The sequence below is a fragment of the Pollicipes pollicipes genome, unplaced genomic scaffold, assembly GCF_011947565.3.
Source record: "Pollicipes pollicipes isolate AB1234 unplaced genomic scaffold, Ppol_2.1 Scaffold_4002;HRSCAF=4701_pilon_pilon_pilon, whole genome shotgun sequence".
In the NCBI taxonomy this organism is placed as follows: domain Eukaryota; kingdom Metazoa; phylum Arthropoda; class Thecostraca; order Pollicipedomorpha; family Pollicipedidae; genus Pollicipes; species Pollicipes pollicipes.
The window spans coordinates 19,425,559-19,453,230 of NW_023596420.1; the positions used below are offsets into that span (position 1 = coordinate 19,425,559).

General features: G+C 52.6%; 1 protein-coding gene across 1 annotated transcript; it reads right to left on the reverse strand.

The window, feature by feature from the left end:
- Positions 1-442: 442 nt before the first annotated feature.
- On the reverse strand, positions 443-23,158 carry LOC119093548 (glucuronokinase 1). Its single transcript, XM_037216513.1, has 14 exons — positions 23,061-23,158; positions 20,858-20,964; positions 20,295-20,339; positions 19,248-19,434; positions 18,279-18,448; positions 17,734-17,883; positions 17,307-17,483; positions 15,881-15,972; positions 10,950-11,112; positions 10,380-10,608; positions 7,486-7,660; positions 3,165-3,294; positions 2,507-2,639; positions 443-2,228 (listed from the first exon to the last, which is right to left on the reverse strand). The coding sequence occupies exons 1-14, from the start codon at positions 23,115-23,117 to the stop codon at positions 2,127-2,129; spliced, it is 1,917 nt and encodes a 638-aa protein (XP_037072408.1). The 5' UTR covers positions 23,118-23,158; the 3' UTR covers positions 443-2,126.
- Positions 23,159-27,672: the final 4,514 nt, after the last annotated feature.

Sequence of the window (27,672 nt, forward strand, 5' to 3'; positions counted from 1 at the left end):
CTCTGACGCCATCATTCGTGGGCCGTCAACACCCATTCCTGCATTCTCACCCAGCCCTGCGGCTTCACACCCAGCCCAAGCATGAACAGCAAGTGCGGCCTCCTTGTCGTAGCCCGTGAGCATATCCGACATGTTGACACACGACAGCCCCGAAAGCACATGGGGGCTGAGCCAATGCCGCACGGTACTGATGCGGAGCGTGGGCCGACCGTCTATGTGCGTCACGTAAGGCAACGAACCGTCGAACCTTTTTTTGTAAATGCCTTACCTTTTAAATGACTGGCGCCTAGGCCATTCAGCTCATGACAAAATCTAAGCTACGCCGCCCAGCTATGTTCCCAGCTTTAGCTCGCTGGTTATAGGCCCTGAAAATGACGTTTTTGTTCCAGGGGTTCCATGCACTTTCAGACAACACAAAAATCCTCTAGACAGGTGACTTCTGATTATATATTGCCCTTCATGTGGTTTATAATAGCTCGCATGAGTACATAAATCGATCATGTCATAATCACAGACGAGCCACAGCGGTGGCGATGCCCTGAGCTTCACGTGGCAGTAGCATCCGGCGGGCACGGCACCGCGTGGCGCCGGGCCGGTGGCGTGCGTCCCCACCTCCGTGCCGGCGCCTCGCCGCCGTCCGCGGCTCTCGGCCGTCCGTCCCGAGGGTCCTGTCCGGCAGCTGAGACGTCCCCACCATCATCAAGACGTCCGGACCGGCTGCCGGCGCGACGCTGTCAAGCGGGTGCCGCTCGGCCCCCGACCGGCCACAAAAACAGGCCTGTCGTGCGGCACGCCGCGAGATGGTCAACAGAGCGGCGCGGCGGCCTCCCACCGCACACCGGAGCCGGACCGGCGCCGCGCGTCCACACCCAGCACATGAGACGAGAGGAGGGTCCCCCGGCGCTCACACGCCCCGCAGATCACAGCGTAATACTGGCCGACGTCATCGACGAGAGTGCAGCGACAGCTGGACAGCGCCGTCATCCCACGGTACCCCCAAAAGGCTGCTCAGTGGAGGCAGAAGCACAGCGTCAGTCACGTAAAGCTGTGAAAAAGCAGCGAAGACGCATGGCGCGATGCAAGAAAAAAAGGAGTACAAAACATACGGTACATTCTCGGGCGAATAATACGTCCAGTACATAAAGGAAGCAAAGACGCATCGTTACGATGCAAGAAAAAAGTACGAAATATACAGTACATTCAAAAGCGAATACAGTCGGTGCTCATAACAGTGAACAGAGTACAGAAGAACGTAATATTCAACTCAGCGGAGAACCCTTATCATTATATGAGGACGCGGAATCAAAACAAATTCTTTTCAAAGCCAATCACATCGCTGGACACATCGTAAATACAAAACTCATCCCGTAACAGGGCCTTTTAAAGGAATTGTGAAAGGGGAGGAGTTCTTATGATATGACAGATCTGAAATCAGGATTTCCCCATCCTACCTACAAACTCTGAACTTTTGGGGCTCAGGCTGCTACTTTTCCGTTCGGGTGAAAACAAAAACTTAAACATAGCATCTGTAGCACTGACAGGCAAGATTGCCTCCAATACAATTGCTAAAAAACAATGCAATCGTGGTACATGATACGGATTTCTCGAGGTTACAGGCAAGCACCACTCCAACAATTATTAAGAAAAGGAATATCCATTCATTGCTTAAGCTTAAACGTCATGCGCGGAAAATCTTGCATTTAGAAAAGGCCTTGAGTGAGGAGGCTTATGGTCTGCGCGGGATGGGGAAATGACACGGCAAACGGCAAAATGGTGCGCGACATTTTTCGCGCACTTGTATTAAAAGGCCCTGTTCCGTATGCATGATCTGTGATTCGTCTCCACGCAATCAACACGTTAATTATCACTTGTCTTCTTCCCCGTTGTACAAAATCTTCGACAGCTGCGACGGATCGCCCGCCGGCCCGGGCGCGTCTCGCCGCTGCCGGCGGCGGTGGCGTGCCGCGCTTCGGGCCGGTCAGAGCGCGCCCGCCGCTGGCTCGGGCCTCAGGCCGTCCACGGCCGGCGGCGACAAGACGCGCTTCGGGCCGGTCAGAGCGCGCCCTCCGCTGGCTCGGGCCTCAGGCCATCCACGGCCGGGGGCGACAAGACGCGATTCGGGCCGGTCAGAGCGCGCCCGCCGCTGACTCGGGCCTCAGGCCGTCCACGGCCGGCACCGCCTGACAGAACACGAAGCCGGCCTCCTGGTAGGCCTCGCGCAGTGCGGCCTGCCGAGCCAGGTCACACGTTAGAGACGGCACCCGCCGCCGGGCTCACCGGCCGCCGCCGCCAACGCCGACTCAGTCTCAACACACTGTTGGTCGGCCGCTCTGAAGTGCACAAGTCAAGCGTGGCAGAGAACGAGCCTGCGCCCACAGCTACCACACGGATACACTATGCGCATTCACATCCGACGCAACGCCAGCCAAATTATACATTCCTGTCTCCACACACAGCGGCTGCCAGCACACGACATTGCAGTTGTTGCCCGCCGGCTGTCACTAACCAGGTGCTCGTCGCTGCGGCAGAGGCCGACCACAGCGCCGCCGCTACCCGGGAACTTCACGGCCGCTCCGTGCTGTCGGCCCAGCTCGACCATGCGCAGGTTCTGCTCTCCCAGCGACTCGGGCCCGTACAGCCTGCCCGACACGGACACCAGGTCACGTATGTGTACACCGACGGCCGGACACCGGCAGCTGGCGGCGTTTGGCCTTTCACCCAGCTGGCTAGCCCTGCCAATCGGCCATACACCCAGCTGACTGGTCCCCTCACCCCCCCCCCCCCCCCCCCCCCCCCCCCCCCCATTGTCCCTTACATTCCTCTGGCTGGCCGAGCCCGTCGGCCCATACACCCCCCCTGGCTGTCCCCGCCCATCGTCCCCTACACCAAGGCACACCCAGCTGCCGATGCCTCCATAGCGTTTCTTACATATATGTGGATTGCGTACATCAACCTGTGTTTGAAAATCTCCCTTGCGACCGAACTTAAACGTACATACAAAAAGAACCTTACAATCGCGACTTGTTCAGAGATGCTTGCGACTTGTTCACAGACGCCCAATGATAGTACGATAATACTTGCAAAACTCCATATGACACACATCTTTCACAATGCACGTTCCACGGCAATTATCAGTGATATGAAAAGAAGTACAAAAAGCTCACTGTTTTCTAAGCTCGAAGTTGTCATTCATCAGCTTGGCTAGCGCCTCCCAATCCTCTCCAGAGATGGCGTCCCGGGCAGCGTCCGTCAGCTCGGCAAACTTAGCCATGGCTGACACGGCGTCTTCGTCCCCTGAGAGAGCGGCGCGGTCGGTGTCACTGCGTCCGTCCCGTCCCACACCCCACTGACCACACAACGAGGCCGACGGGCGCGTGCTGGCGCCGTCGCTGGCGGAGCGCGCGGCGGCCGGGTCCCGCTAGTGCTCGCCCGAGCGGTCGCTGGCGCGCTGGTGTCCACTAACCAGTGACAGCGCGTGGAGAACCGCCGCTCACGGCGCCGCCCCAGTACGGTACAACCACATTTCGCTGACCATTGTTGTGGCAGCAGCAAAAATTGCACCTGTTTGTGTGCAGTGTTGGCAAACGTACATAGTTATCCCCCTGACATCATTACTGAGCCGAATGCATCTATAGCGGCTGGTGTTTAACTAGCATCCCTGGTCTACAAAGCTTCGTAGGTTTGTTCAACAGGACATGAACCAATCCTGCAGAAAAAAATCCAAAGAGATTGACCTGATAGTGAATGGGCATCGAGCAAGTTGATGAGGTCTACGACGTTTGGCAACCCACAAGCCCCTACCCTAAAACCAACGAGTCCTCATGTCCTTAAACCTACGTGCCCCCTGTCCTTAAAACGACCAGTCTCTACCCGGCCGTTATGTGCTCCAAGTCGGTCAACAGACCTTAAAAGTGGTCCCGAGTCAAATAATCTTTAAGACACCGGACAGCAGCTTGGCATAAACCATCGTCTAGTTATTAAATAATGCCTGTAATGGACCCTTGCGTCACAACTCGCGATCGGGCGAGGTTACGGCAGCAAGGCCTCAGTATGGGACCAGAGGTACCCGCCTAGGAGGGCATTTACTTTACTTCAAGACCTCGACATTCGGGCCCCTCTCGCCGCGATGCGATGCAATGCGATGGGATATGATCCGGAGCAAAATAAAACCACTACGTAGCATTGCATTATGGCCGACTGGACTCCAAACTGGGCGCCACATCGCCATACTCCATGCAGGACGACAGGGCGTGCTTCCTCCCGGGAAGTGAGTCGGTCCGACGTCTTCTACAGCATGAGGCGGGTAAAGAGGCAGATCGGACGGCTACCAAATGCAAGCGATATACAAACACAGCCAAATAAAGAATTAGGATTACAGAGACCATTTTCCGCGGACAATCCGCGCGTTTTTTTTTTGTTGTTGGTTTTAAGTCATGGACCTATTTGCTTCACTCGGCCCTCGGACGGCGAGTTTTCTGGCAGCTTGCGGACGGTCGCTGCTTTTTTACCAGGCGGCAGCTAAACCGTCAATGTGTTCGGTTTACAGACTCTGCGGCGCGCTGATACAAACGGCGCAAACTTTACCCTTATTTCGTCGAGTCGAGTTCCCAGCTGCATTTGTATCATGCTTGTTTTATTCACGCCAAAATATTACCAGTTCATTGCTCTGACAACATCGCATGCAAATAAAAGCATTCCAGTATGCATTCAGAATATCGTTAAAGAAAATGTTTGTATTCCATGTCTGCATCTGGCCACTAGTGCAACATAACTCACATCTACCGAATGTCCGTTTAAGGGAATTTCCACTCTGCTGTATTAAAAATAGTTCGGTAATTTGACTGGGAAAAAATCCGCGACGCTCGAATCGACGGGCTATGATCACGCCCAATCCAACCCAGCTCTTGTCCTACAGCCCTTTTTCTGGGGGAGGAGGTGATCCTGTCCTCTCACCCCTCCCTCCGAGATGCTCTTCGTGCACGCAACTCACCCAGTGACGCCCGATGAAGTGGAAAATCAGGCTGATGGGCTGGAATGGACAAGAACACGCGAACTGGCTGTTCTTCCATGCAATGACATGAAGAGTTTCTGTTAAATCTTGCCCTAACATGAGATAGGCGGCTGCTCTGTCCCTTATCCGCCGATGTATGAGGGGGCTGCCCTCTGTCCTCCCTCAACGCCAACATGACAGAGAGGCTGCTCTCTGTCCTCCCGTATCCGCCGACATGGGAAAGGGACTACCCTCTGCCCTTCCTTATCCGCCAGTATGGGAAAGGGGCTGCCCTCTGTCCTCCACTATCCGCCGACATGGGAGAGCGGCCGCCCTCTGCCCTTCCTTATCCGCCAACATGGGGAGGGGCTGTCCTCTGTCTTCCATTATCCGTCGACATGGAGAGGGCTGTCCTCTGTCTTCCATTATCCGTCGACATGGAGAGGGCTGTCCTCTGTCTTCCATTATCCGTCGACATGGAGAGGGGCTGTCCTCTGTCTTCCATTATCCGTCGACATGGAGAGGGGCTGTCCTCTGTCCTCCATTATCCGTCGACATGGAGAGGGGCTGTCCTCTGCCTCTCCTTATCCGTCAGCCCTACTCATAAGCAAGGGAGACGACTGCCCTTCGCACCACCTTCTCCTCTGATCCTGCTGCATTCCAGGTAATACGTCGCAATACAGACGGAACGCTGGCATGCCCACTAACAATGGACACCGTCGGTCAAAAGTGTCGGTGATGGATCAAAATCTACATGTCATTTGCTTAGTGTACGGTTGCTTATCCCGTTTTGCGAAGCACTATGCACGGACCAAACGGTGGGTCGCTGAGAGATGAATTTCGGACGCTACGCGCGGGCGCATGAGGCGGTTTTCTACGGATGGCTGGCGAGCCGTTACGGTCCGGGATTCTGGAGTGGTACGTGGCGGAAGGGGCATTTTAGGCCCATTGGTTTTGCATGAGCGGTTCGCAAATGTGGCCGAAGACAAAGCCGACGAGCAGCCGTGAATGTCGGGAACGTCGGCATTTTGAAAAAAAACGGTGCAGAATACAATACGCCGTCGTTGGAACTGATCCACAGCCGTGGCTAAATTTACATCACCGCGTGCACCGACTCGATGCCTATATTGATCACCCACTTGTTTGTCATTATGTGTGCTTTTCCGTCCATGCATTAGATTTACCTAAGTGGTCGTATCTCCACATTTTCGCGTCGCCAAAATGCCACCGGTTGATCGCCCAGCCGCCGGCGGCCAGTGTTCTAAGTAAAACGACGAAACGTGTGCGAGACATACGCTGCCGGCGTCCGGCAGCCGTCATTCATTCATTCATTCATTGTGTCGAGAAAGGTGAGCCATAGTGACGACGAAATGCGTTCCTCGATCTCCCTGCTTTGCGAAATGCCAGAGAAACTACACTTATCAAGCGAAGAATAATTTGCAACGCGTAAGATAAGAAGACACACGAAACACAGCAAGTTTCAAGCGAAGTTCACTGCTACGGCAAAACAGCACCCAGTTAGCTTCATGGGGTGTGTTTTCAAGTCACTAAAGAGTTTGACAGCACAGATCATGGCAGCAGCACTGACAGGTGACAGTGGTGAATTTAGGAAGATCTGACATCTACCAGGGTGGCAAAGGCGGATTTCTTGAACCTTTGGAATGCATAGCAACGCTTCAACCGCAGTAGAAATCTGGCGAGCAAGATTTGATCGTTCATGGTAGTTAGCACATCACACCCGGTTCCCGTTGGGCACCCAGGCCGCCAGAGGTTGGGTCGGCCAGGGAATCCCATGGTGTTGAATACATCCCGGAATAATGCGAACACAAATCATCTATGGACACTCCGTCGCTTAGCGAAGCAAGCCCGCAAGCACTTGTTACAGCTATTTGTGCTCAGGCCAGCAAATGGGGCACAAGCACATCTGATCTCCGGATCGTCTTGCAAGTTCATGCTGTCACGCCACGTCTCAACTCCGCACGGCGTCGCGTCGTATCGCATGGCATCGCACCACATCGCATGGCATGACATGGCATGGCATCGCCAGACGTGACCACCATAGAAGGGATCAGGTAAGTACAACTGAGCTGTACAAATACCCGTCCAGCCGGGACTCTGCAGTGTCCCGTCCAGCCGGGGCTCTGCAGTGTCCCGTCCAGCCGGGGCTCTGCAGTGTCCCGTCCAGCCGGGGCTCTGCAGTGTCCCGTCCAGCCGGGGCTCTGCAGTGTCATCGGGCTCATCAGGGCTAGTTAAAAAACGCAACTAATTAAGCCGCATACCTCAACAGGCCGGAAGGGAAGGCCGCTAAACTCGCCGCAAACTACGAAAAACATGCGGAAAAGAAATATGCTCTGCTTTTAACGAAGACCGTTTACAAAGCACCTGCTGTCAACTGGCGCCGATGGGCTGAGGACCGGCCAGCCGGCCAGCCGGGCGGCGCCGGGCGGCGCGCGCGGACGTTGCACCGCCACATTGCCGCCGGCCGACGTGCTCACCTCTCTTCCAGCGGAGGCTGACGTCGCTGTGGATCTTGCCCGAGTCGCTGGGGTCTGCCAGGTAGGCCAGGAAGAGCGGCGGCAGACAGCGCGGCCTCAGCCACCGGTAGTCGCCGTAGCCGCGGCCCTCCATCAGCTCCCGGCCGAAGTCCATGTACACCAGACCGCCGTACACCTGGCCGACAGACGCCTCGGCGCATGCTCAGGTGGCCAGCTCAAACCCCTCCTCAGCGCGCCATCGAAGTCCATGTACACAAGACCGTCGCACACCTGGCCGACGGACGCCTCGGCGCATGTCCCGGTGTCCAGCTCAAAACCCTCCTCAGCGCGCCGCCAAAGCTCTCAGAGTCGACCGCTCGAATACATATCATCATTGACTGCGCATACAATCCACAGCCACACTACAAGTACGATATATGAGTTGCGTGCTATTTCAGACTTCCCTTCAATCCCATCAGTTTTCTATGAAGTGACAACAAGCGAGTAAAAAAAATACACAGCAAGACGAAGAATTCCAAAGCGCCACGGCCAAGACGCAACAAGCAGTAACATGGTTTAGTGGACTGGTGTCCTCTCAAACGGCTATCAAACGGCCAACTGTCGACAAACAAGCCGCCGGGAGAGAGCAGCAGGATGCGAGAAACACGCCAGCCTATTCGTATAGATCCGCAGGCTACCAGCCTACTCGTGTGAACAGACCCGCAGGCCACCAGCCTATTCGTGTGAACAGATCCATAGGTCACCAGCCTTCTCGTGTGAACAGGTCCGCAGGTCACCAGCCTACTTGTGTGAACAGGTCCGCAGGTCACCAGTCTACTCGTGTGAACAGATCAGCCGGCCACTGGCCAGATGGTCAGCGGTGTCTAAACAGGAGCCCACATCTGCCAAGCCTGGCATGTGCCGCGCAGACATGTACGGTACGTCGCGTCGCTTGCTCATGCAAACCATCTTTCAGCGCAGCACATGCATTTTTTTCATTTTTCCCGCGTGCGGTAACATTGACATCGGGTGCTCCTCATGCGTAGGATCAAAAGTTATAATTTGATCTCTTGAAACTTTGCGGCATCTCACCGTCTATTCGACTGAGGGTAACCCTATTAACAGATGAGCGGTACTGAAAGCAGGACTCTATTGATCTGTTTAAGTGCCGACTGACATTTCAGAGGCGTTTTCCTCACCATTATGCATCTGTACTGAATGCGTAGATGATATTCAACTAATTGACGCATCGCTTATAACACTTATGGCCGCGATGGCCGATAAGGCCCATCAGAACGCCCCATTGCTAAGTCGTTCAAGGCCAGAACCCTCAGTCTTCGGGCCGCCGTGAGTGGTCCATGCAAGCCCCTGAATGCGAGGAGGGAGAGCGTGTGGGGGGGGGGGGGCACCTGCGTGGGCAAGGTAAGGGGGTCCCCAACGACCCGATCTGCTCACGCTACTGAACAGGGTGCGACCGTGAGACCCGCGGCGTTGTTCGGTTCGCCTCACGAGGCAGGCCTTGTGGTGAGGATTTGTCTCGTATAACGCGTGGCTGACGCCCAGTTCAGTCTGACTTCTCAGCGGAACGCCCAGCTGGGGAAGATGCCGCTCTTCCGCCTGCTGGACAGCATGATCCGAGCGATACACCGGCCGCAGCTGAACAGCGCCCAGTTGACGAGTCGGAACCAAATGACGTTATTCACCACACAATCGCGCTGCTGAAAAGCTCTGAGCAGAGGCGTTCATCGCACACCAGCTCTCCGCGCACAACACAGCTGGGTGGTGCCCCGCTTGTGCTTGATTCCGCTTGGGTGGCATCGATTCCGAATCCGAACCAAAACGCATGAAGCCGGATTCCAATTAATTACAAGCGACTGTTGACAATTGGAATCGCTTTGGGTCTGATTCCAGCACACCCGAAATTGCCGGGTACGATTCTGCATATAAATCAGATTTCTTGTGTTGAATACAAAACAGATAGTGACCATACTGATATGTGCAACTATATATATATATATATATATATATATATATATATATATATATATATATATGCACAACATGTGCATTATATGTGTGTGGATACACATGCATCAACTGGTTTCATTACCTTCTACCTGATTGAAATTGATGAAAAATTGGAAGCTCGATACTAGGTAGGTAATATTATTAAATGTGGAACATTCCCTTTAATGCGGATGCCTGACGCCAAGGCAAACAGCTCCTAAAGACCAACCAGACCTCAAATAGCGAAAAAAATTCAGCACGACTTGGTCGAATTCAGCAGTTATATATGAGTACAAACGCGTTGACAAACGGTGAAACACGTCCACTCCTTAAGACCGCAACGTCCAAAGGGGTTTGATCATGTTTTTTACATCAAAATATCCAACTGCATTTCCCGGAGATCAGTTTCCCAATTTTCCGCGACACTTATAGCACCCTTCGCCCGCACGCAAGCAAGGTAACGAGGCACACATAATCAAATCCCCAATTCTGTTGATGTCGAGACCACACCCTCTGATTCTATCTGACTTGGCTCCCACATTCCAATGTCTAGCCTTGACCATTCTCCAGCGTCTGATCGGCTCACACATTACCCGGTGTCATGATGTCTGAGCCGGACCACAAATCACCAACGTGTTACCCGAACCACACATTACCTGTTGCCGGCCCTGAACCTAAGTGTCCCGTTGGTCTTTTCCCGCTGCCGGCCCAGGACCAGACTACCCTACTGCCGGACCTGAACTGTTCTGAACTGTTGTGACTCTGGACTACGCTGGACTACACGTTGCCGGCTCTGGACTACGCTGTACCCGCTGCTGGACCTGAACCACACTGTCCCCGCTGCCAGACCTGATTCACACTGCCCCGGTACGGGACCAGGCCCGGGCGGGGCCGCGGGCGCGTCTGACCTGGACGACGCGGTCCTGCAGGCCGGCCTGGATGCCGAGCTCGCTGCGTTCCACATCGAGCACCAACTGCGGCAGCTGGTGGCGCGGCACCTCGCGCTCTGTCACGCCGTAGAAGTCCATCAGGCAGCGCAGCGCGGCCGTCACGATGGCGCTGCTGCCGGCCAGGCCCACCTGGCGCGGGATGTTGGTGTCGTACCGCAGGCTGAAGTTGCGTCGGCCCAGCGCCGTCCTACCGGCCACCGCACACTATACAGTACACAGCCCGCCCAGCGCCGTCATGCCGGCCACCACACACCGTACAGTACACAGCCGGCCCAGCGCCGTCCTACCGGTCACCACACACTGTACAGTACACAGCCGGCCCAGAGCCGTCCTACCTGCCACCACAAACAGTACAGTATGAAGCCGGCCCAGCGCCGTCCTGCCCCGTGCAACACGGCCGTTAAAAGGCTGAAGGCGGTACATACACATGACTGTCAAGGGTGCGGCCGGTCGCGCGGCTGCGACGGGCCTCGACGAGCTGACTCGGTCGGGGGTCAAGCCCAGCGCACCGGCTGCGTCGCGGCTCACCCGTTCTCAGAGGCAAACTGGTAGAAGCGTTTGCAGGTGGCTTGCAGCAGGCGGAGGCCGCCCAGGTAGCCCTCTTTGGTGCTGGTGCCGTGCAGGTCGTGCAGTGAGCCGAACTCGGTCGGGTCGTACAGCGGGTGCGGGAGCAGGCGCAGCCGGTGTGACTCTGCCGGCACAGTGGCAAGACCGATACAGCGGGGTGGTAGCAAACGCAGCCGGTGAGATTTTGCCGGCACAAATGCCCATGTACGCACGCATCTTGATTCATGGCAAGTGCGCTACACCATGCAATCCCGCAAACCAACAGAGCAGTCGTGAAATACTCAAAACCTCACCGGCGGCCACAGGAAAACTGCGACCCTATATTTTTAACACAGAACAGCTGTTCTGAGAAGCTGTTGACACTGGCGTGTGCTAATGAGTCTGGCCGGCATGACGAGGAGTGCACTCGGCGCGCTCCTTGTCTGACCGACTGAGCTGCGTTAGTGACGCGTCGCGTTGACAACTGCGAAAGAGTGGCCGAGTGCCAGGGCTGGCACGTCCCCGCCGTTGTCAGCATTCAGGGCCGCGGTGAGAGCCCTCAGAATGCTCCTTTCGTTAGTTAGTTAGGATGGCTCCGCTGCAGCGACCGTGTCACGTCATATGGAACCTCTTTCCCAAATATCTTGGCAACAAAAATGGGAATATCAGTTCACCGCGACGCATTCTATCGGCTGAGCACACCAGAGTTTCTCAACCTTTTAAGTTTCATTTCGTCCCGAGGATGGATTGAATTATGATTTCTACCCTCCCCACGCAACACAATCGTATACAATTAGCACAATACGCGCGTATTCTTGACAGCGAACAAAATAGTGTGCGCGACCAGTTTGTTCAAGAAAAACATCTGCACAAATTGCATCCCAACATCATAAATCCACACACAGAAATGAGCTCGCGGTATCTGGCTCGCACATGAACCACCATGCCAGTGGAAGCACTGTCCTTGTTTGTTACTACTGTAGCAAATGTTCAAATGCAAATGAAAGCTCATGTGGCAGCATGAGCTTTCAGTCAGCGACTACCTGTCAATGCCACCAGGACGGTTATTTGTCGAATCAGACATGGTTCGGCTGTATAGCAATTAACCCTGAAACCCCCGTATTCACCTCTGGGGGATAAGCCCATCTCTCTCCTTCCCCGGCTGGGAATGCCTGGAATACACTGTACATAAAATGGTACTGTAAAAGGTGCATACACATACATACACACACACATAAGGTGCATACACGCATAAACAACACGCGCCGTGACGCGGTCCCATATATCATTGTCGCAAGTGCCGATGCAATGTGAGCAGCGACCACAGTAGGGCTTGGCTAGGGCGAATGAGCCAGGATAGCTGCGCGTCATCCCCGTAAGTCAGCTAAGGTGACGTGTTGACTTCAATCAACTTTTTGCTCATGGTGCATATACAAAAGATACAAGCAGGCGGCAAAAGCGCCGTTGGAACTTGCATGACCACATATGGCATGCCACCTATGCGGCATTACTTAAATGGAGCGTTCCACATTTATGTGGGGGTCTTGCATTGAGATAGCCTTTTTACATATAATTCAGCGCAGTTCACAACCCAGCCCATTCGCAGACTCTTGTTCCAGAGCTTGATGTCCGCGCACCTGCGCAGAACGTTTCGTGCGGACTATGTCAAGGTCACCCGGGCATGCATAGCCTCGCAGAACGTCCCACAAATCCTGCCACCTCATTGGTCATGTACCGTGCAAGGCAACAAAAACGATGGCGCCGAACCATGGATATAAAGGACAATACAGGACAGCTGAATTGAGTGGTCCGCTTGGTGGCGCGTAAAATCGGCCGCCATATTGAAACGGTCCAGAAACATGGACTCGCTCCAACGGAACCATTGCAACGTGCGAGGTGAGGTTGCTTTGTAAGATCGCGGAAGCAAAACTTAATGCTGGAGCCGATTGTAAAAGGCTTTGCGAGATAGCACCACATGTCAACGATCCTGAAACACCTATTTATTGTATTTTATCCTTCAGTGAGCTACCCGCATGGAGAAAACCCCGCCATCGGCCTCCACAATTGCTGCCTACGCGGACGGTCTGCCGTGCTCACGCCGAGCGATGGTAAACCAGGTATGTTACCGTCTACCTATCGCTCTAGAACTCCTCGGGAGTCGGCTGCGCTCGTAACCGATGTATACAGGCGACATCCGCTCGGAAGGCCTGTGGAGTGTGGACCCACCGCTGGCGACGACAGCCGCGGCCCCCCGCTAGCCCGGATGGTTCTGCCGCGCTCACGCCAGGCATCGGCGCGGCTGCCGTTCTACCTGCCGTTCGTGGGACGAATGTCGTTGCTTCACCCGCCACTGTGCCGGATCCCGTGGTGGGTGTCCAGGGGCACGACATCTGATACCGCTGTGGGGTGGACGTCGGCACGCCTGGTGCTGCGATGATGCCGCCGGTGTTCCACGGCCGAGAGATGAAGAGCACAAGTACTTGCCACGCTCATATGTATTGGGCGCACGAGCAGGCACCCGGCCGGCTGAGGGGTTGGTTGGCCAGCTTCCGCAAAGGGAATTAATGCTTGTGAACACTCAAGACCAGCTGGTTACTTACGCAGCAATAATTACCGCAGCAATAACAGGAATCATACATCTGATAACACAAATTCACCTCCGAACTATCTGACAATATCGCGATGCCTCGTAGTCCAACAGCACGTATTAAACAATTGCCAATGTCATGAGATCCGTGTTTTATCCATTTCAGATGCCACACCACTCCCTGATTCAGGCTATTCATCAAGCGACCGATAATGCAAATACAGCGGATCTATCGCACTTCTACAGGTAGCCTTCACGAACCCTTCACGATGCCTGACTGACTCCCACGCGCGCACAAGCCGGCGACCGGACCGTGGCGAGGCGCTACAAACGTCCTCTAGGATTGGAGAGGTGTGAGAATCGTAGGCAAGGCCATCTGCTGGATACGCCGGGGACAAACGTAAACAATATCAGCGCCTACAGGACGTGGCCTCATTTCCCCAGAATAGCACTGCTCTAGTTAACTTGTGCAGGCTCCCGTTCCTCTGTGGGTGTGCGTCGTACAGCCTCGCCCGGCGATTAAGACGGCGAAACTTGACTTCATCGGCAGGTGGCCACCAGCATCCTGACGACCTCGGTGTGGTGGCTTTCCCAGCCGTACCGAGTTTCCAAGAAGCAGTCGGGATCTCATACGTCATCGGTACCAATGCGGCACACCACCGCTTTCTCCAGCACCCGCCAGGACAAGGCATGGTAAGCCACGTACAGCTGCACAATGTAGCGGCGGAGGTCCTCCTCAGCTTTCAGGACCACCTATCCACTGCTCTTGCGGAGGTACTCATCAGCCCACTGCGGTTTTACAGTCGCAGACGGTGGCGCACGGATGTGAGGTCGTCGTGCTCCTGATGGCTCACCAGCGCTTCTTGACATGCGGCGCAGCTTACTCCATCCAGTGCCCTCCGGACGACGAACATGGCGGTATAGCAAAACGGCGCTGGCGGCCACGAAGGCCGGTTCGAAAGGATGCTTTGAACAACTTTGTGACCTTGAATCCTTGAATACACTGATTAGATTTGTTGCGGGCAAACAGACTAGTTCGCTGGAATGGAGGGCAGGGAACATCGGCTGGAGAGCGGGCGACCGTCGGCTGGAGAGTGGGGATACGTCGGCTGGAGAGCTGGCAAACGTCGGCTGGAGCGAGGTGCATGTCGGCTGAAGAGGTGGCAAACTTCGGCTGGAGAGCGGGCGAACGTCGGCTGGAGAGCGGGCGAACGTCGGCTGGAGCGAGAGTACGTCGGCTGAAAAACTGGCGAACTTCGGCTGGAGAACGGGCGAACGTCGGCTAGAGAGCAGGGGTACAGACCGGTTGGAGCGGGGGTACGTCGGCTGAAGAGCGGGGGACGTCTGCTGGAGTGCGGGCGGACGTCTGGCTGGCAGCGGGCCGAGATCAGCCCGATGTGCATCTCGGCTGGACGTCGGCACGTGTATTGGGTATCCAGAAGCTGCATTGAGGCGGCAACAAGAAAATTTGCATCGCATGTATTTGTATGCAAAAGCCATTTTGCTTGCTCTGCCATCCACAGGTATAATTCATCTATATATATATATATATATATATATATATATATATATATATATATATATATATATATATATATATTGCATCCAGACATTAGTACGGAGGTGGCTGTAATGAACCGTTTATCAGCGAATGAGTCGTAAGATCACACAAACCGCCTGTTGTCCAAGGGCACGTTGGGCCGAGGGAAAACATTCGACGACTAATTGTCTCTCCGATAATCATTAACCGAGATTCTCCATTTACGTTCGGCAGGTCCGGAAATCATCCTTCAGATTCGTCTCCCATGCGCCATGCACACACACACACCGTTCATAACTATGCATAGCAAAAAAAAGATTCTCCGCCTTGAGCATACTCGGATAATTTTCCGGGATTCTATATCGGTAATTATCTGCGATAGTCCTTCGTGCTGCCCGTGCTGGACGCACGAAATTTTCCAGGAGTTCGATTGCTTCGCTGACAGATTATGCAAGTCAAACGCACCCTTAACCACCAAAGCCCCCACAAGGCAGGACGTTGATAGCAGCGATGACTTTCGAAATACTTTCATAACTTTCCTCCTTCCAACCGGCTAGGAAGCCACATCCTTGCTTCATGTGGCGAGTGAAATAGTACAATGAGAGCACAAAATAGTACAAAGAGGGGAGTGTTTGTGTTTTCCGTGCTTTCCCAGATCAGACAGCACTTCATTCGAATGTAAATGGTACAATGTGAGTGAAAATACCTGAAAGCGAGGTAAAACACCGCAGTACGGGAGCTGATTTTGCAAACCTCAGCAATAGCCAGGAAATGAACCATCCGCACCTGCTATGGTGACTTCTGCCCAGAAGTTCTGAATCGACAGCGATATCGTCTTCCCGTAGAAACCGTCCGAAGGGTTCCCCATCAGGCCTACCCTGCAAATCGACCGAAAGTTATCAGCATGACAGGGAGAAGGAAAGCCCGGTGCTAACGACACGCTCTGGAGAATGGAGGCGCACAGGACATGCGAGAAGTCTGGGGAGTGGAAGAGGAGCACGTCACTGCAAGACGTCATGGAACGGACAACCGCACAGCCCACGGATGTGGACGGGCCGGTAGAAAACGATGCGACCGCAACACTCACGGGAGCAGACGGGCCAGTGGAAAGGACGACCGCACAGCTCACAGGAGCAGACGGGCCAGGGGAAAGGACGACCACACAGCTCACGGGAGCAGACGAGCCAGTGGAAAGGACGACCGCACAGCTCACGGGAGCAGACGGGCCAGTGGAAAGGGTGTGCGACCGCACAGTCGATGAAACACTGAATCTTGAAGGTCGATAGAACTCATAGCAATCGACATGAGCATTGGCTGTGTAAAATATCGGCCAACCCAGCGCCTAAGGTGGGCAGATGCAGCATACAGAAATCAGTGCACGCAAAAATCGTTGACTCATCATTCCAACTAAGCTTCTTTTAAGGGATGGGACCTACCAAAAGGTACTCGCAACAGTATTATCACTCCGCAAGGTAAATATTGATTCCAACAGGCAGCTTCGTAACAAAGACATGCTAAAAAGCAACACATTCTTAGCTTTATACTCCTTTGGTTCACAACACCGTAACAGCACGACAAAATAGTGTCACGTTTGAGCAGCGTGCCATTAGGAAATTCATTGAACAGATCTGGATGACAAAACTTGGCAAAATTACTACGGCGTGAACAGCAAACGCCTCATAAACACAAGATAAGGCATGAAGCAGAAGATGCCGTGATTTTGGTTTCCTTCGGCTTATAGTCCTTTCGGTTGTGGTGGCCATTTTAGGGCTATGGGATGGCGGAAAGTGGAAAACGGTTGGGAAAAATAGCATGCACCTGCCCAAAATAGCACCTGTCAGTTCTCCGCCGAGGCTTAGCCCGCTAACGAACCCCTAAACGGAGCATGTGCTAGGGCCTCCCACCAGGGTGCGCCCAAGTACACTCATGCTTGTCACATGTAGCTCCTCCGGATGAAGAGGGAGTCGCAGTGTTGCAGGATGCAGCGAGAATGACGAAAGAACTACGGGTAAGCGCCACCATGGCTTACCATGCATTTATCTAATGACTTGTAAGTGGATCCAATCCCTTTAAATGGAGCAGTCACTGCCTTTCGAGCATTAATGCATTGAAATAGTCCATCAGCGACTCAAGCTAATGCACACCATTTCTACAAACGGCTCGCCAAGACCTGCTGCTCATCATTCATTTTCGCCGCCGATGAGACACCCACCTAGCGTGCACGCGGTGGCGTATTGGTTTGCGCTGGTCCGACAGATGTCTCTGCTGGAAGATCGCTAGCCAGGTGGTATAGTCGTGCAGGCCGACGTCGCCGATCAGCTGGAAGCCGGTGGCCAGCTTCATGGCGTACACCGTCCACTCGCGCTCGTTTATCAGCCAGGCCAGGTATCTGCAGCAAGAAACACGTCAGACGGCGGGCACAACTGTATCGCGTTCACCGTCCGCGGCCAGGCCCGATGTTTGCTCCGAGCACACATCAGATAGCAGGCAAAGCCACATACCCGACAGCCTAGCCAGGCGCTGGGCCTAAGGTTTCAGGAGAGGGCTGTGGGCAGCCGGGGTGAGCCGGAGCGCCACAGGATCGCGCTGGTGCCGGCCGTCTGAGCGAGCCGCCGGCGCGCGCTGACCGGCGAACTGACCTGCCGAAGGTGGGCGTCGCCTCCCCGACTCCCAGGCCGAGGTATTCGTCCAGCGTCTTCAGGGTACTCGGCCTCAGGCAGTAGAAGACCACACTGGCTAGCCGCGACGGCGTCTCCGTCCACAGAGGCTTCTCCAGAAACTGCAGGATCCTGGCAGCGGAAGGCGCCAGTCGCTCACCGCCCGCAAACCGTAGGATCCTAGCAGCGGAGGGCGTCGGCCGCTCATCGCCCGCCCCGGCCGATTGCGCTCCCCGCATATAAAGCGCTCCCTGTTTCATTCCGCTGTTTTGGTCAGACGCGCGACAACTGTGTGTGGCTAGAATGCAGGGCGACATCGACATCTGGTCAGGCAGGCGCCCCAGGCAACATCTGGCGGATGTCAGTTGGGGCGCACACAGCGACAGGAGCAGATAGCTGGTATCACATTCCACCCCGCTGATCACGCACGCACGCACGCACGCACGCACGCACGCACACACACACACACACACAGTGCGCGTGTGCGCGTGTGCGCGTGTGTGCGTGTGCGTCGGGCAGCTACTCACCGGTTGGTATCGGGGCAGACGTGGACGAGGCCGCGCGTGCAGCGTTCGCCGGTGGCGCCCTGCAGACCGGCCTCCTCCTGGCCATCCAGCTGGTAGCAGAGCGCCAAGTCGCCGGTGGACCGCTTTAGACGGTAGTAGTTGAGCACCTGGGTCAGGTCAAACGTGTCGTCCTGCCGGCACACAGCCAGGTCAGGTTAAACGTGTTGCGCTCGTAAAGCACATTTGGGTCAGGTCAAACGTGTTGTCCTATCCATACCTGGGTCAGGATGAATATCCTATCAGTCTTCCAGCATTCAAAATCAGTCTGCGTCCGCACAGGACAGAATAAATATCCGCGTCCGCACAGGACAGAATAAATATCCGCGTCCGCATAGGACAGAATAAATATCCGCGTCCGCACAGGACAGAATAAATATCCGCGACGAACATTTGGCGACTGAGCTATGGCCAGCGCAAACAAACACCGTGCCCACGTGCGCTCTTCAGAATAACCTGACGCCTCTATTCTGCTCGCAAGTTCCGCCGGCGCCTCCAGCTGATTGGGACAGACCTGGGGCCTGAAACATAGGATCTGGGACCTGGGACCTGATACGTGGGATTCCGGACTTGTGCGGTGTTTCCGATATGACGCCGATATTTCTTCGTGCTATCGCACCTGCAGCTCGGAGTTCATTATCCGTTGCTTCTCCCCGCGCTAACGATCGGCCAATGAACATCAAGCCAGACGGAAGTCAACCCAGCATTTCGGCGTCTGGGGCTTAGCAAATTGCCCCAGCAGGTCATACCTCAGGTTGCGGGTTCAAAAGGCAACCAATTAGCAGTCGACGAAACGTGAGAACAGAGACCAGCGGGAATCCCGACATCTGGTTGTACGAATCTATACTTACATCCAGCAAAGCCAACTGGAAGCCAACTCATGGGGCTACGGAAGCCCCATGAGTAGCCCGACACGGCCGGCCGCCGCCGCACCTGGAACATCATGTCGCCAGCCACCACCATGACGTCCTCCTGCCGGTCAGCCAGCCGCTTGGTGTCCACCACCAGCCGCAGGTCGGCCAGCGCGCCACGCTGCGTCGACGGCAGGCTCGAGCCGTTGTTGACGACGTTGTCCAGCGGGAAGTCGGCGCCCATCGCCCACCGCTCGAAATGCTTGTACCTGGGGGGTGGACGCCGGTATCAGACTGTCCTGGCCGGCGTCAGGCTGTCCCGACCGGCATTAGACTGTCCCGGCCGGCGTCAGACTGTCCCTGTCCCGACCGGCATTAGACTGTTCCGGCCGGCGTCAGACTGTCCCGACCGGCATTAGACTGTCCCGGCCGGCGTCAGACTGTCCCTGTCCCGACCGGCATAAGACTGTCCCGGCCGGCGTCAGACTGTCCCGACCGGCATTAGACTGTCCCGGCCGGTGTCAGACTGTCCCGACCGGCATTAGACTGTCCCGGCCGGCGTCAGACTGTCCCTGTCCGGACCTGCATTAGACTGTCCCGGCCCGCGTCAGACTGTCCTGGACAGTGTCAGACTATCCCGTCCAGCGTCAGACTGTCCATGCCTGCGCCCCAGGCCAACAAAGCCGCTTCCAAATTCAACCCTTCACCACCACGAATTCGAGTGAACTTTATTTGCTATCGCCGCGCGGCGAGTAATTGAACTCACGCCAATGAGTGACACAGCCTTCTTTTCGCCCGGAAATGGGCTGGTCAGGAGGGCAAGCAACAAAAAAGGCAACAGCGAAAACTCGTTCCAAGCATGCCAGTGACCAGTTGTTACCACAATAAACTCCAACGGGACCAATTTCAGAATTAAGGGATATTTTCTTGACTCGGCGTCAGTGAGCCTACAATTTCGCCATCCTGGCCACGGCTAGAACTGGAGACAGGTGTAAACAGACTACATGCAGCGTGAGTCTGAGTCGGTGTGAACACTGCTGCGACATACTTAAGCACAGGCCTGAATACAGGCACAGCAGGAGAGTGAAGAGATTAGTGGTGTATCAGCTTAAGGCATAACAAAACTTACTTGTCAGCATTAGTAACAAGGAACACATCACTGAACAGCTGGCGTCTGAAACAAAAACAAAAATAATCAAGCATTGGCAAACAGGGTAGGATGTGCCTGGTAGAAAAGGCCGACACATAACAACAGTATAGCTCCTGGGGACCTCGATAAAATCAGCATGTCAGTTCACACATAGGAACACTAAAATCTCTTTGGATTGTGCGTGTGCGTGTGCGTGTGCGTGTGCGTGTGCGTGTGCGTGTGCGTGTGCGTGTGCGTGTGCGTGTGCGTGTGTGTGTGTGTGTGTGTGTGAGTGTGTGCGTGTGCGTGTGCGTGTGCGTGTGCGTGTGCGTGTGCGTGTGCGTGTGCGTGTGTGTGTGGTGTGTGTGTGTGGTGTGTGCGTGCGGTGCGGTGCGGTGCGGTGCGTGCGTGCGTGCGTGCGTGCGTGCGTGCGTGCGTGCGCGCGTGCGCGCGTGCGTGTGTGTGTCTTCTATGCTGTCATTACCATTCTTTGGCAAATATTACTGACTGATAGCTATCAGAGTTGCTGTACATACAAGTGTATTTCCAAACCAGCTACTCACGTCTTAATTGCATTCCACCAGTAGTCGAGAATCCTCTTGCCTCCTACACCAGGCAAGAGTGCTTTTGGAACTCCCTCGAGGTGTCTGAACTGATCAGACAAATCTTCCTGCAGAAATTGTATCAGTAGTTAGCAATGTCATAAGACAACACCATGGCCACAATGATTATCTGATTTCTTCCTGGCATATAAAATGCTGAAAGCATCTTCATAAAAAGGACCTGTGGCTTGTTGTCACAGGGAAAAAACGCACTGGAATAATACATGAGGTATTAAATTGTGCATGGCTGGCACTGTGTCAGCCTTCAACACCTGGTGGGAGAGGCATTAGGCTACTTCCTCATCTTTCTGGATCTCATTATGTGCATCAGCGTGTCAGGAACTTGGTTGGATTGATTCTTTGGAAGTCACATGCAGCCAGCATGTGCATTCCAGAGGCCTATAGATATATGCAAACAGTGACAAGTGGTTGCCCAGCTGCCTGGCACTGACTGCATTGTTGGCTGGAAGCAGATCCTGCGGTGATGCTTCATGCGGCTTATAAAAGTCAGGTCAGGGCATGGAGGAGCATGGGTGGTCTCTTTTGACACCTAAAGAATAGCCAGCATAGACAACAGAATATGACAATGACAGCAACCATATTTATGAAGCTTGTGTGAACTGAAAGGGTACATGCAAACCCTGCAACCATGTATGTATGTGCAGCTCATATACATAATTGGTAGATACTGAGCTATTGCTCTTAGCCAACATTGTGTGATTTACTGGTTAGTGGTTACCCTTTCCTGTTGAGCTTAATCATTTTGTTGACCTGCTACACATATGTACACATTTACTCCATATTGGCATGACCTGCTGCATGACAATAACTTAAGGCTTCTACTTTAGATAACTGGTGTAGAGTATCACATTTTGGCACTGAATGAGTGCAGCCACATTCTGCTGAAATGTACTTGTAATAAGGGTCACTGTTGGCTCATCTTCTCATCCAAGATTATATGACTGTGTCTTCATTCAGTATGCCAATTAAGAATGACTTGGAATGGCAGCCACTAGTGCAGTGCATCCAGTATCCTAATATTGTATCATTGGATGTTTTGTTGGTCTAAGCATGGATGTAACTAATGGAGGCTGAGGGGAAGACATATCACCCCAGTCTTACAAAATGGGCCCCAACTTGTATAATCTTGCCAACAGAATGTATGTCCCTGTATTTGCTATTCAAAATAGCATTTTCCAGTCAGGCTGTCTTCTCAGGACACCAAGAAGTTTCATTCATCCAATCCAGATTTGTACTCTACAATCTCTGGGGCCTAGTTACACCCATGGGTCTTGGTCTTTAAGATCTGGTTCATTTGGAATAGCAAATACAATATATTACAATGTTTGTGGCCTAACTGATCTTTGCACAACAGCAAGTAAGCAATGTTACACAATGGCAGGTAAGCAATGTTACACAACCCCAAATAAGTAATGATTACACAACAGGGCCACCTAGTCAATATCATCTATTCAGGGGGTGGGGTGGACAGTGGTGATGTGATGGTCCAGGGCAGGGAACCCCAGGATGAGGTTGTGTGATACAAATGCATGTGCCACCCAGCACCATGGAGAGATAGCAGATTGATGGAGAGTTCACTGCCTACATGGGTGTGGGGTGGGGTGAATAGGGCGCATGTATATTAGTACAAGAGGTGTATGGGATATAAGGATCCATTCATCCCCTGGGCCCGCAAGTCATTGAGGGTTTTGAATCTGAATATAGTGAGGCTGTCACCACTAATACAGCACCAGCCCAGCTCTTGAACAGTTGCTGATGCTGAATCTCATTAACAAGCATTGATGGCAATCCTGGTGACAGATTTAATAACCTAATTTATCACCCCTACCTCATCAACACCAGCCCAAAGCCTGCTTTCAGTACAATTCATACTTAATTGGTGCAGTGCACATCAGACATGAGCATGGGTAATGTGATTCATGCTTATTAGATGCAAACATATTGTGCCCACAATGTCCACTGAAGTAGTAGCTCCAACACCTAAATTCATTGAATATAACTCTAAGCTGCCGAGACGTTACCACATTTACTGACGGACTGTAGTAGTGCCCTCACTAGTGTACCTCTTATACTATGCCGGTTTGTGTGCCCTAAATAATACACCAACATTCAAGGACCCAAGTCATCCAACGGCCATTCTTACTCGAATGTCATTTTCCAGCTTATCAGCCTGGCCAGCAGCCAGAATCACGCATATCATATTCGGAGCGTCGAATAACAACCCCCAACACAATAAGTAAACAAGCAAATTCCGAGGAAATCGCCGGGAGCCAAGGCCGTATAAAGTGCTCATGATCATCGGGCGATTTTAGCGCCCCATCCGTCCATTGGTAGCGTGACGTCACTGAAGCATTCTGCGCGCGGCCCCGTGCGTTGCGTAATCTTCCGAACGGTGTTGTTCGCCTGTTAGTTTTAGCCAACCCGGCTATTGCACGGAAATTTCGAGATAAATAGCCATTCTTTTTTGTGTTTATGCTGACGTTGTTGACAGCTTATCATAAATGAGCTCTGTGTGAATTTTGAAAATTCGAACTAAACTGCAAGTGCATCGCCCGTGCTATGTCAGACGTGTAAGTGATGATGTCAGTAGTCAGGATCACGCAGTCAGGCTCATGGTTTTCGCACTTATGATGTCTTGTCGGAAATGGAAAACAAACCAGTCAAATGTTGATATCAAGAAACGTTAACAGTTTTTTGGCCGACAATGGTTGAATGAACCTTTGGAATATGGAAACAATGTAAAACGCAAAGCAGTCTTGTATGATTTTGGTCACCATAATCTTATAAAGGTCAAATAAGATCACTGACCTTAAATGAACATGCCACTTTTTGTTTAGAACAGTCATCTATGTCCCAGGGGCTCTTTGAACGCCAACCTAAAATTTGGCCTTGTTTGACCTTATTTGACCAGAAGGTCATAATCTAGGAATTTGAAACTGTGACCTAAGTGATTTAGCGTATAGGTCAACACAGCCTGTGAATTTGGTGCCTCTAGCTTTTTTCAGTTCCTGAGATCTCAGGAGGGATCAAAGTGAACCCCATCCCCGACCCCGAGCGAAGGGTGTCCAACCGGCCACCCGGGCGCGTGTTAAAGGAGTACTGTAGTTTCCTACTCAGTTGGGTGTAGATCAAACTTTATCAGGTTGAGAGGAAAGTGGCTCAAATCGGGAAAATCCCTATCTTTAGTGTAGTTAAAGTTAGGGCTTCCCGCTCAGTCCCCCCTCCCCAAGCCTATCTTGCAAAATTACACTCCTGCGGTCGAGGCTTAACGACCGTGACACGCGACGGATTGACGACCAAACTACTCCAGCGTCAGGTCTAGGATTGAGGGCTTATTTCCTTAGCAGGGATAAGGCCGTTGCCCACGACTTACATCGGTCAGGGCCCCTGAGACAATGAAGGGCCCTTGTATCGATCTGGGGACTACAGTGCAAAACAAGGGTCATGTATGGCAAGGAGCTCAGAATCGGCCTGGGGCAGTGTTCGAGGAGGTCCGCAGAAGGGCCTTCGATCAAGCGCCTGACTGGAAGGTACCAAGAGCTCGCTGTAGGTCTCATTAAGGACCCCGGTCTGCAGGAGCGCGCCGTGAAATGCCAGTCAGAGTCTCTTGCACCGTTTGGGGACACCATCGTTTATGACGATAAGGGCCTCTATTCTGGTCAGAGACCACACATAACGAACAGCCGGCTGCCGTGTCAGGTCTGAGCCCTGGGAGCCTATTTCCCAAGCAAGGACAAGGCTGGGACCAGCTGATTTACATTGGTCGGGACCCCTAAACAATGAGGATCCTGCGTTGGCCAGGGACCCACAGTGCCTAACATAGGGATTTGTGCCAGTAAGGGGCTCTGAGTCGGCCAGGGAAACATTTGCAGATCGGGAATAGAGACCGGACCCAGAGTGCTAGAGGACTTCTTGCGTTGGTCAGGGACCTCTTTGTCGTGTTTTTAGAGACGGGGACGGATGAAAATCAGAGAAAAAAATAAGAAAAAGGCCAACAGAAATAAGGATGTCCATCCAGGGGTGTCACCTTGCATGCTTTCAGAGTACCTCAGTCCCCTCCCCCTCCCCCATAATGCTTAAGAGAATGTTCCACTTTTGAAGCTATTGAAATAAACATCAGATATGATGAAATCAGCGAGCTTGTGAGTGTTGGTACATTTTAAGTGGAAAAGACTGCTCATGATGACAGAATTTCCCAATTAAGCAAATGTCATTAGCAATAGGTCAATGTGCGATTGCGTCATGGAACGTTTGTATGACATAACGCTTCCGCCAAACTAGCAGTGCAAGGTCGCCGCCCAAGCCCTCAAATGTAGTACTTCAACTCGCCGAAAGATGGCATCGGCGGCGCTGGAAATGTTCGCTGAGTCAAATATCGGTACGCGCTTGTGCTTTTGGCCGTTGCTCGTGGTGTTTTTTTCACATTTCGCCGTGGGTTAGGAAATTTGCTTGCATTCATATCCTCGGTTATAGCGCTATTTTCAAGCTATTCTATCATAAGTCTCATTTCCGTAATAGCTACCAACCACGTCCAACTTCTCCCATTACGTGGCGCGAATCGTGATCCGTAATTGAAACCTCAATTTCCTCAATATTGAGCGACAGCCAATAAAAGACTACTATAGTTGAAGATCATGCCCACGGACGCAGGGCCTAAACTGCTCAACGAACATTCTGTGGTTGGCCTTGAATGCCGTGTGGCCTATGGGGTGGCAGGATTTGAATGGCGTTGGTATCGCGTCATGCATGCCTGAATGGCGTTGAAATAATCAGCACGAAGCAGTCGCACATCTTTGCGAGCGTTAAGCTAAGAAAATAGAGGGTTTTTGTTCTTAACAAGGTTAGAGTTGTGAACTGCACCGAATGATTTTCAAAAAGCCTATTTCATTTCCAAACCATTTACAAATGTGGGGCACTCTTCAATCTACTTTATTGCTATTCTGAAGCCTCGCCTCAAATGCATATGGACGAAAAATGAAACACTGGGCCAGTTAACAGCACTGGACCTGTCCGCACTGCGAGCAGGGCACAGGTCCTAAGCGCATCACGATCTATATCCTCATCTTCATATATCATCACTGTAACTGTCACATTGGCTCCATAAGGGAAGTAGTTCTCCCAACATCAAAACAATTTTGAAACCGACCAAACAATTGATTTTAAGCTCAATTTTAAGATCAGGACACGCAAATCAGAGTGTCCAAAATTCCAGAAGTTACCGGGACTTTATACGCGCTCGGGTGCGAGGTCAAACTGACCCCCTCCCCGAAGGTTTTTCCAAAATGGTTTCCGTACGGCAAGGCCAAGGCTATCTAACGGGCAAGGCATAGCCGCGCCAAACTTCGCATAGATGTAGGCAAGTCGAATAGCGGATTCTCTGGCATCAGAAATTTAGGTGTTCCTTGTAAGGTCTTTGACCTATGGCAGATTTGAAGTCCGGCCACGGTTTCAGCGAAGGCAATTTCTAAGGAATAATTCCATCTGATCCAACAACGGAGTGTTAGTCGAAGTCATACATCTCTGAGATACCTTCTTAAGCGACACAACAATTGAATGAACAAGTTACATTGACCTAGGGTCAGGTATGAACGTCAGACCAATGTCAAACCAGCCTGTTTTATTACTCTAGCGCTTGCTCTATGAGGCAGTTCCTGGCGCTTATTTCGGATTCATTGATAACACGAACCTCATTGCGCACCTCCCATATATTTTTCAAGATCGGAATAGGTCACTGACCTGGAATTATCTAGGTCAACATTTTGTTTTCAGGAACGTACTGCCCAGCGTACTCTTTGTCGCTTATTCAAATGCAAAGCTCAAAGCGCTCTTGTATGATTTTGGTCACCATGACCTTCAAAAGGTTAAACAAGGTCACTGACCTTAGATGAGCATGTGACCTTTTGCTTAGAACAGTTATGCAGGTCCTAGGGGCCCTTGGGAGACGAACCTGAAATTTGACATTGTTTGACCTTATTTGACCAGAATGTCATGACCTAGAACCTCAAACTTTGACCGGAGTGATTTCACGTACAGGTCAACACACCCTGTGAATTTGGTATCTAGCTTTCTTAGTTCCTGAGATACCATGGGGTCAAATTGACCTTCAACTCGAGCGAAGGGTATCCAACCGGCCGCCCGGGAGCATCTTGGCCAGGACAGGTTAACTTAACTGGCTCATCCTCCCCTGTTTTATAAAGTTACACCCTTGTGTTCATTCTAGCTCCGGATAGATATGTCAAGCAAATTATTTTTTAAAATTTTGGACTTGCAATTCTCGCAGTCTTCGAAGCAAAAGCACCGACGGCCGAGGTTACAGTTTCCATCAAACCGAGTGGCATTGACAGGCCTACACCGGACGGCGGCGCCTGTCGCACGAGAACAGCCGTCATGAAATAATGCCTCCGAGAGTCTTTCAAAAGGAATTCGTACGCCTCAGAAATTAGACTGGCGAGTGAAACTTCGCATGTAAAATCTTGATGATGTCCCATGGACAGATCAAAAGCGCCAGCAGCAAGAAAAGGGGATATCATGCTTACTTGTCTAGTTCCAAAACCAAATTCTAGCACGGGTTCGCAGTGCTTTGAACACATATCCCTTGCTATTATATATATATATATATATATATATATATATATATATATATATATATATATATGTGTGTGTGTGTGTGTGTGTGTGTGTGTGTGTGTGTGTGTGTGTGTGTGTGTGTGTGTGTGTACACTGTCCTGGAGAAGCATGCTCCGGACTGCGTTCTA

Coding starts and splice junctions, on each gene's coding strand:
- LOC119093548 (XM_037216513.1), bottom strand. CDS start 23,117: ATGATATGCGTGATTCTGGCTGCTGGCCAGGCTGATAAGCTGGAAAAT. Junction 18,449..19,247: donor CTGGCGACATGATGTTCCAG/GTGCGGCGGCGG, acceptor GTGTGCCGGCAG/GACGACACGTTTGACCTGAC. Junction 11,113..15,880: donor GGCAGAAGTCACCATAGCAG/GTGCGGATGGTT, acceptor CTGTGCCGGCAG/AGTCACACCGGCTGCGCCTG.